A 12,565-nucleotide genomic window follows, 5' to 3' on the forward strand; every position below is an offset into this window, starting at 1 on the left:
CCCCCCCAATATCTTAAATGAAATCTATATTTTTAAGAAAGGTTATGCTCAAAAGTAAGAAACAAACACAATAGCCAACTATAATATCATGATATCATATACCTCTAAAGTCAATGATTACAAATATGCCATCTCTTGTTCTTCTTATGGTCTTTAAATTTCATACTAAACACCTCCTACTTCAAGCAACATCCACATAATGTTTATGCTTTTACCATAATTCAGTAATCATTTCTTCATGAAACCACTTTCACCGCCACACACCTTCACACACTGGATAGTTGTAAAAGCTCTCCCCGCACGTGTCGCACATCACACCCACAAAGTTGCTTCTGCAGTGACACTGGCCAGATACCTGGTCACACGTCTGAGCAAGGGAGCCGTAGAAGTCACAGTTGCAGGCTGGAATTTTGGAATAGAATGAAGTTACAAAAGGACATAAAAAATTGAAATGATGAAGACAAAGAGGCAACGACACGAAAAAACAAAATCATAACAGATCCAAATACAAAGCAGCAGATATTGATATTTAAGTGAAATAGGCAAATTACTTTATCACAGCAAGCTATGTCCTGATAAACTATTCTAATTTTGTAGACTTTTTTAAATCAGAAAAAAAATATTTGTATAGCACAAATTCCCACTCAACAGCAAGTTCTATGCATTTTACAATCTCAATCATACCACAGCAGACCTGAAGGCAGTCTGACATAATCTCAGCACCCTGGGAAGCATAGGCCTACATATTCAGTCAATATGAATTTGGAGCATATAAAAGTCATGTAATAACCCAAGTGACCACAACTGATTGAATAACCCTATCCGTAGATCGTGTTTTAATATCATACCCATACGACGTGAGGAACTCTGTGCCCCCACTTTCCAAAGAGGAAATTTACTCATTAATCCGATTGGTATGGTCTGCTAAAATGATTTTTAGAGAAATATTGAAACTTTCGAAGAGATCTTCATACAAGAAGTATTCTAAAATGTGAAGAACACAACTCCTGGGGTATCAAATGACCCCAGGCATACGTATAGGGATTTATTGTTAGCTTCAACAGACACTGTCTCAAAAATCAAATACAATAACATTTCTCAGTTTTAAACAAAAAAGTGAACCATACTAAACCGCCTTTATTGACATGATTCAATCAGCAGTAAGTAACAAAGCAGTAACTCACGAATGCAGTCTGGGTATTTATAGTATCCAGGAGCACAATGCTGGCAGCTGAGACCTCCAAAGTTGGGAGCACAACGACACTGGCCATTCTCAGCACAGACAGGACTGAGAGATCCAGGGTCCGAACACTGGCACTCTGAAACAAAACCATAATAAAAATAATAAATGTATTATATGGTGCTCTACTCCATACTTGTGTAAGCTCTGAGCACTTTACGTCTATGACATGATTACTGAGAATAAACCACACACACACAAGAAAAAAACAAACTAAAAGCAATTCAGTCACATATACATGTTCTGAAAGCATGACTACCATTTGAAACTGATTAAATCAGCCTAAAATGTTTGAACGCATTCCCTTATCCGTTATCATAAACATGAGCACTGAAGTAATTCTACTGCATTTGATATTGTTAGCACTAATATCATACATACTTCAACATCTCATGTGCATACATGATATTCAACTAGCCAAAGAAATATTCACCTACAAAGACAAAGTTAAAAAATCCAGGAGCATGGTAGAAGGAACTGAACAAAGAGCTATTGTTCCTTATTCTAAGCCCACAACAAAATTATCTACAGATATTTACCTTTCCGAATTAGAAAAAAAACCAAACCCACAGGAGAGGGTGAGGGATGAAACCTTTCACTATAGTTCATAACTTGGAGGTATTTATGTGTCAGGGAGGTGTGTCTGGTGTGTAATCGAGTAAAAATAACTTTGTGTCTTCTGAAGAGGCCTGAAGGTTTTCATGCACCCAGTTAGGACATGATGCTGTGAAGTTTATTGTTAATTTTATTTTCCAAAGTGTCTCCCACAGACTGGAAGTGTAGTTTTTTAGTTTATTTTTAAAGTCAATCTGTGGGAGAGTGTTTGTCGTTGATCCCAACAAAATTCTACACTTTATCAAGGCCAATGGACTTTACAGTAAATTGTGAATAAAGTTATTTAAATTTTAAACGTTATTTAAAAAATATTTTAAACTAAGAATTTGTTATTGCCACGAATTTATTATATTTTAACATTTAATGTATTGACAAATATCAAACCGTGCAATGAACTGTTATGAATGCAACCGACTTGTTTTGTGCGCTCATACGACCGTATGCCCTAAAACTCTTACTAAACTAAACTAAAACATAGAGTAAAATATTTACGTTGACAAGTTGGGAAGTTGAAGTAGCCTGCAGCACAGCGATCGCAGCGGTCACCAGCGTAGTTCTCTCTACACATGCAGGTCCCAACCTGCTTGTCACAGATTTCTTCTACTGTTCCACTGGGGTCACAGTTGCAATCTGGTCATGAAAGGAAAACGGTACATGTGAATGTTTGTTTTAGTAAGAGTTTTACGGCACTTGCAACACAATAAGGTCATATAAGTGCTGAAGATTAGAGATGTCACAAGAGAGTAACAAACATAAAAAAGAAGGAGGAGAGATCAGGGCGATAGATGTTTGATAGGAAAGAAGGAGCAAACCACACCAGAACACCCACCAACCATCCACCTGTGAATGTTTAGAGGAATTATGGTTTGTGACATTATATTTGTTTCTTCATAAAATGACCTTAGTTGTGAAGGCAGACCAAAACTTCATGTGAAAAAAAAAATGGAAATAGTCAAATCTTTGAAGAAATAATAATTGCACTATCGTTTCAAAAATATGCTTCTTTATACACTTAGAGGTAACATAAAAGGATATGTCATTGTAACAAAAAGTTAAATGGGTTGCTGTGCAAGTTTTATGTCACATACAAAGACTAGAACTACAAATGACAAGAGAACACAAATTTGTTACATCATATATAAAGCTGAACTTGATGGACATCTTGTATTCCTCAGTAAATACATATGTAGGTAGGCCTAACCATTAATTGAAAAAAAGAAATGACATATCACCCAAAACTGGATAGCACATAAATTAATATAACAAATGATTCCAGTTTCTTACATTCGCATTGAGGAAATCTGAAGTAGCCATCAGCGCACTCCCCACAGTCTCTGCCTCCATAGTTGCCCAGACACTGGCACAGACCATCCTCCAGGCCACACACAGTTGTGGGAGAACCCACTGGACTACACTCACAAGCTGAAACAAAAAAGTAATATATTATGTCATTGTTAATCCTGCAGCCTTTCAGTGTGTATCCTTCAGTTCAATGCCATGTTAACAAATGTTGACGTCTTCAATAGTTGTTCTTCACTACAATATAGGTTATTTTCTGTGGTAGCGACTAGAGGTAGAATTTGCTTTCTGAAGTCCTGTAGTTTGGAACATTTGGAGAGAAGATGTTAGATCATTTCACAGACATAGTCACAAAGCAAGTATGTGGGTGGTTTTTCTGGGTTGAATCTCTTTAGGTCATGGTTTAGAGGTATGTGCTGTACTCAGAAGAGGACGGATTATGAATACAAATATGAAAAGCCCTGAAAAAATGAGTCTAAAATGGTTGTAATCAAGAACAAATTTTAGCAGTCAATACATATGCTCGGCGCGGCAGACTTTAGAGTAATTTTCAAGTTAAAAGATAATCAGAAGAAACACTAGCACAGGAAGGTTGAAAAATCCGTTAATTAACTTCTTCACTCCAGTACATATGTATCAATTTACTTTGTTGTCCAAAACTGGTTCACAGCGATTTGTGTCTACTGGTATATAGGAGACACTTTAGGAGATGTCATTACAACTTTTACTGTTGCTTGTTCTTAGATAAATGTAAAGATATTCTAGCTTTGTTTCAAGCTCTCTTGGATGAACATTTTGCCATGTTTGTAAAGACGTAGATGGAAACAACTCAACAAGGAAAGGGTTACAGCCACAGAGAGCAAGCACTCCACTCTTAACACATAACAGACAAACAACAATAACGGTTGCCCTTCCAACTTATGATAACTTCCAACACATTATCAACAAGTATGTAGTTTCAAAAGTACAAAGATCAGCTGAGATCACAGCAAATCAGTAAATAATGTTTTAAAATTTACGATTACCATAAATTCTTTTCATTCTAGAGAGGTTTCCTCTATCAGAAGGGAAGTTAATTTCACATTTGAATTCAAGACAACACATGCAACTATGAAACAAAATACCTCATAAAGACCAATCGATATTAACACTATTTATATTTAGACTGCTCAGTCAAAATGAAGCAATACAAAATGAGTATGCACCTTCCAAGCTTTTATTATCTAAAAGATTAATTTATTAAACAGCGTTTTCATAGAACCAAAAGTAGCATCCTTTATAAACTGTGTGAAGAACTTCAACTTACGAATACACTCAGGGAAATTGTAGAAGCCTAGAGCACACTGGTCGCACTTTCTGCCATCGTAGTTTGGCTTGCAGGGACAATTCCCTGAGGTGACATAGCAGATGGCTCCCTCCGTGCCGTTCACATCGCACTCACAAGGGATGCAGTCCGGATAGCCGTAGTAGCCAAAATTGCATCTATGGACAATATAAGATAAGATAAGATAAGATAAGATTAGGTAAGGTAAGATTAAATAGGATAAGATAAGATAAGATAAAGATAACGATGAGGATAAAGTTAAGGATTAAGATAAGATAAGATTAGATAAGATACATTTTTATGGTCCAGATCCTGGTATACGGAATAGTGAAAGAATAAAGTGCAGTCGAAATTGTCCAAAACACCAGCGACTTATTGTTGAGGAGAAAAATGGTTTTCTTAGACAGGTGGACATTTTGGACAGAGTCATAACAATACACAGGAAAAAAAATGCAAGGGATGAAGTAGAAAATTGGTAGAAAAATCTTGACCAACACCAAAAGTCGGTATTGCCGTACCTATAGGAGAAGTTTGGTTTCATTGGTGTGTATATTTGTTTGGTTACAGAGAAAACTCTTCTTGTCTTTTAAGGAAACTGTACAGGAGGCATAAACTTAAACTTCTATTTTCTCAAAGCAGCATTTTTCGGGATAGCGCTTTTGTGCTTTAAAGCGACCAATTGTCATTTGTATAATTTTTACATTTGTAAAATTTGTACATTCTTCAATAAGATTGCACATTTCTAGGTCCATTAAAAATTAACTGCATGTCCTCCTTTGCGTACCTAGTTCTGACAATAAACATTACAAGAAGAAAATTGAGTTGCGTCTTAGCAATGGGGACTGCTCCCTGTGTCCTGACTTTTGAAGACAGTGTAAAAAAGAACTGTTCACTATTTATACATAAACGTACTAAATAAATTCCAGGTAAAGCGAAAAAACTACCTCTTTTTGACTCAGGACAAGAAAAATTCCTGTCCCTGGATTATGCTTTTCATCAAATTATCCTGAGTTTTAAAAGAAAGTCCTACCTGTCACAATTGACACCTGCATATTCTGGTCGACACAGGCATCTCCCGCTGCCCTCCTCACATTCTCCCGTCGACACGCGGAGGTCACATTCACAGGCTGTAAGAACACAAGGAAAATGGAACATACAGCTCTAATTCCTTTTACAAACAAGTGAGTAAAGCAAATAATATAGCAGTCAGTACTTGGATGTAAATAAAGCTAACAAATATTTCCAAGACAAGAATATAAAGTTTATCTCATCTAGTCTATTTTCCTTTGAATTCATCATTATAAAAATACATTCTGTGTTAAATCTGTGGACCTGTTCTACATTCTTGAAAAAGAGCAGAAAATAAGAAGAAAGCAAAAGGGATTGTCATTCTGATCACAGGAAAAAGTTTAGGAAATCATTAATTCTATAGGCCTACCAATTCTTTCATACACTGACTAACGAAATCTTTTCATACAGTGACCTATTATTTCACCTTTATAGACAAAGATTTAAAAAAGTACAATCATTCTTCTTTATGGGTGAAGAAGGGAGAAAAATAGAAAAGCTTTCCCTTTGTTTTTTAAATAGATCGAGAAAGTCATGAGATTATTCAATTATTACGTATACTACTCTTCCCACGTTCACACATTCATCACTATGACTCAAAATGGATACTATAGCAAAGAAAATGTGAGGCAGTGTGGTGAAATCAGGCGCGATCGTCACAATAATGAAATCTAACAAAGGCATTTTTTCGCACGTTTGGCAATGTTTATCAAATTTTTTTATTTTGGCTCAACATCTTTTACGTCCATTCAAGAACACATTTCTGTGTGGATTTTACAGGAAAAAAGTAGATTATAAAAAAAAGCACAAATAATATAAGTTTTCAGTTACCACCAGCTCTCAAGGTAAGGAAATAATCAAGCTTTCACAGTCATTTTCTCGCTAATTTAACCTCTGAAACAAGGCGACCGTCACCTCCTTCAAATGTGGATATCTCGACTTCTATTCAAGATAAATGGGTATTTTTTCCTTCAAATGAAAGATAAATGAACAAGGTTTAAAATGATACTATAACTCCGTATGGCCAAAAATTGACAAGCGCTTGATTCAACTGCGTCGTGACACAAATGTACTTACGACGGCACGCATCTGTTGCATTTCTTGGCACACCGAGGGGTCTGTAGTAGCCAGATACACACTGCTCACAGTTAATGCCCATCGTATTGTCCTGGGTGAGAGAGTGATGTAATACAATAGTTGGAGTTTGGAAAATAATTCTCTTTTCTAAGTTCTGAAAAACTGTTGGCTGCCTCAGATATATATATGAGAAAATCAAACGCATCTAAGAGACATTACACGAATCTTCAGCACTTCACAATAGCCCTCAACACCTACAGTTAATTGTACCTGATGTTCAGTGACAGCAAAATTAGAAAGAAACTGGCATCAATTCAATCTTATGAGCTTCATAATTTTAGATTATTTACCTAAAATGTGGTTTCAAGAATTACATAAAACACTATGATTTACAAGCAGCCCAAGGAGACCTTTTCAATAGACCTTCTCAAAAATTGCCTTTAATCTGTTTCTACACACTGATAATCTGCTTTGTGAACCAATTTATGTTGCCAGTTTTATCTCGGGCAGGCTTTAACTCTTTCACTACCACGAGCCATGTTTCACAGCCCTCCACTTCCTGCTTCAAAACCACGTCTACTATAGTAATACATGTAATTGAATCTGAAATCTCAGGCCGAAGATTGATCATTTTTAGCAACATGTTAAAATAGGTAATTATTTCCCCTTTATTTCCATATATAATACATGTGGCTAATATTGAAAATTGAACTAAAAAATCTTTAATTTGTCCGACAGTAGGCAGAATCAGAAAGTAGGTCACAGATAGGGCCTTGTCCAGGTGAGGAAAATCCCCTGGTAGGGAAAGAGTTAAAAACAACGGACTATATAGAATTTATAACCACACACAAGACAATGACGAGGCCTTTTTTACAAGAAAAGTTAGACACAGGAGATAGTGAGACATTTTTATTAGAGCTAGAATTGTCACTCCCACAAAAGTCCTCAGTATATTGTAATAAAATCCACAGATAGCTTTACTGACTACACATGAACAAATAAAAATCACATATTTTTGACACATCAATTGCATATATATGAATGTGAAAAAAATATATTCTTTGCCATATCAACAGACCGAAGGGCTAGAACCCAAATGGCCGCTGGATCGGAAAAGTAAAGTAAAGTAAAGTAAAGAATGTGAAAAAGTGTTTTGAAATTCCAAGAAAATACAGTGATAACTGTCCAATAGTAACAGCAAAATTAAACGGTAAGAAAAGACAAAACCACAAAACACAAAACTAATAGCCTGGTATGCAGGCATTTCAATTATATACATTCATGTTTCAACAGTTAAACAGCACCAAAAAAACGCTCAGACTAAACCGTCAACAGTCGCTTTAACCAATACAATATTAAACCCATTCCATACCAATCCTTAGTACATTGTGATATTGGGAGCTACGCCTCCACAGTCTATTATCCAAAGGATAATATTATAAGTATTGCTAGAGCAAAAAGGATCATTTCATCAATTCATTGGCTCAATTTATGTATAAACATTTTTTTGGACATCGTCTTCTATGCAGAAGCTCGCCTCTCCCAACACCCTCTTTCACTTGTTACATTCACAGCACACTGTTCTAGTGTAACAGTGGAAAACACTTAAGTGTGGAAAGAGTTAACTTAACTCTTTATCTCCGGCAAACCACTCCTAGCGGCTCGCAATCAGAACCGCAGTGCCGGTGAGCTGCTCAGTGACTCAGGAACATTCCTTTACAACGACTTCTACATGAAATTACATTTCAGCAAGGTCTCTTTTATGAGGATTTCATTCATTAGATGAAGAACTATCAAAATAGGTTCACTTGTTTTGATTTAATGACCAATACAGACGTTTTCCTCATTTTAGATTTAGTATAAAAAAAGGGCCCCAGCATTGTGGGTTTACCCCACCTCAGATATAAAGACTTAATGCAATAAACACTACTTAAGACTTACCCTGCAGTTCTGACACACTCCACCTCCCTCGTAGATACCATGGATATCAATACTACGCCTGGTACGTTCCACTTCGTCATCAAAAATACATTCATCAGAGTGGCCATAACATTCACATGCTGAGGAATAGACGGAGGAAATAACAGTTTAAGCCTTTTAAAAACAGTTAACTTAAAAAAACATTCTGTGTGTCAGGTTACGCCAATCTCTTATTTAAAAACATTAGCTCTTCTTTAACTAATGTATGCCACAAAAATATTTGTACCAAATTATCATTATCATCATAAATTCCATAGCCAAGCTGCAAACACATATGCTCCCACTGCCTAACATAAGTTTACACTAGTAAAACGTTAATAATCATAAAAATGTGGTATAATCCCATTATACACTAATATTGAAAAACATCCCTCAGAGAAAAACTTATCGTAAAATGAAATATCACTCTTGCAATATAAAAACCATAAAAGGAAAATGAATTGCACGCCAGCCCCCGTCCCCCCCCCCCACCCAAAAATTTTTCTTCAATTAAAAAGCAAAAAAAATACTCAGTAATGCAACTATGTCAAAACTGACAATCTTGCTTAGGCAACAGAAATGAGACAACTTCATTCTTAAAAGGCTTACGACGTACGTTCACACATAAACGGCTGATCAATGATGGCTCGTCGCCAGCGCTTCTGCGTGTACCCCGGACAACAGTGGTTGCACTGCTCTCCACAGGTGAAGTGTTCGCAGTCACACAGCAGTTTGGTGGTGGTCGGGTCACGGGTGTCACAAGTCTGAGCATGACCGTTGCACACACAGCGTCCACCAATGGAGATGTCCTTGATACTGTAGTAATACTGGGAGAAAAAAAAAACAATGTAAAATTTTGTATGCAAAGTCATTTCTTGAGAGAATTTGGTAATTACAATAATATCTTGTAAAAGCCTTGCAGGAAAGACTTTTAAAATCTGTTTAATGATGCAAAATTTTTGATAAAAGTAGACAACCTGTCTCTGTGTTTCAGTTTAAGATGGAACACAAGGTTACAAAACCAGCAAGCAATTGGCTCCATCGTGTGCGAAAAGGTCACATTCAATTCAAAATGAAAAATGTGTCAATTTTTCCTGCATAAGAATTTTGGTTTCACTGACCTGCTCAATGTAAGGATAAAATAGTTGTTATAGTTAGCGATCCAGTAGCATCTGAGCCTTAACTCTTCTGCTTGATGCCATTCTGTAATAGCTGCATATCTGTTCTAATTGTTGTCTTGAGGAATAAAGGCAGTTAGATGTGTGGGGTAGCTTGGGAAGAAAACATCCCATCAAATCGGTTAGTTTTCTACAGAACAAGAGATGATGTTCCACTGTCTCTGAGGGGTAGTCACTTAGTGGGCAGGCAGTAGACTGCTTTACTCCAATTCCGTTGAAAATGTTGATTGAGGGATACATGTTGTGTTCTAAGTTGGAAGATTACAGATTGATCTCCCCTCCTCAACTCATTAACATGATCAGATAAGAACAAAACAAAAGATGATCTCTTCACTCACTGCAGTAACTCATAAAAAACAAGTTTTTAAATATTCCCAGCCATGCAGTCAAGGACCTATTTTTAAGAAAGCTTAGTCCCAATATTATTTTGACATACTTTATACATAAAAATTCTAGAATTACATCATTCAACACTAGACATACTTCATTTCACCTTGTGCACTCCCCATTTCACCTTTCACGTTCACCATTCACTTTTATCAAATCACCTTTTATTTTAAATTAACCATTTCACCTTTCACACTGGTCATCGACTTATGATTATTTTGTCCGAAATACACTACATAACTAAGTGCTATTTCGACAAAACAGTTCTGAAGCAATGCCGAGTGAGGAGATACTTACCCTCCTGGTCACGGTCGGGTCTTGGCGGGCAACAGCCATGAGATGACCCAACAAGGTCTTGGTGCGGAGCAGTCTCAGCTGGACATCTGTAGCCTTGGTCCACTCCTGGAGTGTGTCGGCATAAGAGAAGTTCAAGGCATTGGGACGTCCGTTCACCAGCGACACCACAATCTGGGGGGGAAAAACAAAACCATTGTGCAAATAATCGACACTGTTCTGTGAGCAGGAGAAAACAAAACCATAGAGCAAATGGTCGCTTTTAAGCACAAGGGGGCTATCCCCAAAAATGCTGTTCTGAAAAAATTGAAGGTAAAGTTTTTGCCCCTTGTTAAGTTTCTTTAAAAGTAACGGAGAGTTTCCTCTCTAACCTAACAAATAATATACACACTAATAAAACCAAACTTTTCCTATAAGTAGGGCAATACCCACTTTTGGTGTAGGTAAAGATTTCTGGAAACCCCCAAAATCTGGGTTAGCCCGCTTGTCCTTAAAAGCGACTTCAGAATCGTCAGTGTCCCGCGAGCAAAAATCCCAACTTAACAAACAGTGTTTCATATGGCTGTAACTCAAGCAAGCAGGAGCTGCTACATAATCCAAACTAGAAACAGTTCAAAGTTTATAAATTCCAGACAACTGAAATACAAAGGTAAAAATAACAGTACGCACTTTATCAATTTGCTGCTGTAAGACACAAACTGTAAGTTTTCGAAAGCTTTCATAAAACAAGACACATAATTTTTACGCATGCACCCTTCCGCAACCTCCGCCTCCCCAACCCACCTCCACTAAGACTCAAACAAATTCGTTAAAGGTTGTAACAAGTAAAGGGAGAACTTAACACTCTTGTTTGCCAAGATGAATTAACAGAATTTAAGTTTATTAGCATGATTTAATGTGGAGGCAATTAATTAACCCTATCCGTACGTCTAGATCATTTTGTACCCTAGGGACAGTATTCTTTATATTTTAGAATACTTCTATAGCGAAGATCTCTTTGAAACTTTCAGAATTTCTCGAAAAATCATTTTGACAGATTGCTATGCAAAGCGTCTGGATCGGATTAAAGAGTAAATTTCCTCTTTGGAAAATGGGGGCACAGAGTTCCCCACGTCGTATGGATATGATAGTACAACACGAAGTTCGGATCTATAGGGTTAACATTAATCATTATTAATCTTTCTAAATCAAGTCAACAAACCTCTCCATTGCTCAGAGGCACGACTTTGGAGAACTCTGTGGTACACAAGATCTGGTCATCAGAGGAAATGCGTTCATCGGCCGCTGTGTTGAAGAAGTTGGCACAGTCGCTGGGCGTATCTGCGAAGTACTGCCAGGGCTCCCAGGTGGCTCCAAAGTCTGTGGACCTCTCCAGCACCCACACCCCGGGGCGGGGAGAGTTGGCCATCTTGATGAACACATACGCCACATGGAATTCCTGAGAAAATAAAAATAAAAACACAAACATGAACATCTTTTTACAGTTTCTTAGTGGTTTATTAATCTGATTAGAAAAAGGAAGTCTCTCAACCTTCTTTTTTGTATTTGTTACTCTCTTGTAACGCCTCGAACCTCTAATCTTCGGCACTTATATAACCTAATTGTGTTGCAAGTGAAGTAAAACTATCATCACAAAGCAAGAAAAAGGATATACAACACTATATCATTGACAGGAGTTTGTGGTGTAATGGTTGGGCTCTTTGCTTTTGAACTCTAAAGACAGTGACGTGAGTTTGAATTTTGCATGGGGAAAAGTTATTTTATCAAGTATGTTCAGGTATGTCAGTCTTTCTACTGGGACTCTGCTTCCACTCAGCCTGAGCTGGCCCTGATAATAGTAAATTTAACATTTGACGGTATAAACGGACAGATGAAAACACTTCACACATTAAAATAGTGTATGGTTTTAGGGCAAGTCCTATTTCTCCAGAATCCCTGTTATTTCTGTCTGTATCTGTTGACATTTTAAAAATCCCCGAACAGATCGACATTATCATTAAAGCCAGAAATCAATTTAAAAAACAAACAGCACAATACTATACAGGCCAACTAAAAGTGATGTTAAGAGTTGTAGCCCGTGCAAGGCTGGATTTCATGAAATACTATCAACTAAAAACAGACAAG

At 37.0% G+C, this 12,565-nt stretch overlaps 1 protein-coding gene across 2 annotated transcripts in view; it reads right to left on the reverse strand.

The window, feature by feature from the left end:
* The window catches only part of LOC101854750 (laminin subunit alpha), a gene marked incomplete at its 5' end in the record, with an annotated part of 81,500 nt that extends 69,621 nt beyond the window's left edge, over window positions 1–11,879 (reverse strand). For both annotated transcript variants that reach the window (XM_013087707.1, XM_013087705.1), the window contains 11 exon segments: window positions 265–402; window positions 1,185–1,319; window positions 2,348–2,485; window positions 3,140–3,277; window positions 4,461–4,636; window positions 5,509–5,605; window positions 6,624–6,714; window positions 8,565–8,683; window positions 9,199–9,409; window positions 10,445–10,615; window positions 11,643–11,879. In XM_013087707.1, the coding sequence (XP_012943161.1) occupies window positions 265–402; window positions 1,185–1,319; window positions 2,348–2,485; window positions 3,140–3,277; window positions 4,461–4,636; window positions 5,509–5,605; window positions 6,624–6,714; window positions 8,565–8,683; window positions 9,199–9,409; window positions 10,445–10,615; window positions 11,643–11,879 (1,651 nt within the window).
* Between the last annotated feature and the right edge of the window lie 686 nt (window positions 11,880–12,565).

The sequence above is a fragment of the Aplysia californica genome, unplaced genomic scaffold, assembly GCF_000002075.1.
Source record: "Aplysia californica isolate F4 #8 unplaced genomic scaffold, AplCal3.0 scaffold00627, whole genome shotgun sequence".
Lineage (NCBI taxonomy): Eukaryota > Metazoa > Mollusca > Gastropoda > Aplysiida > Aplysiidae > Aplysia > Aplysia californica.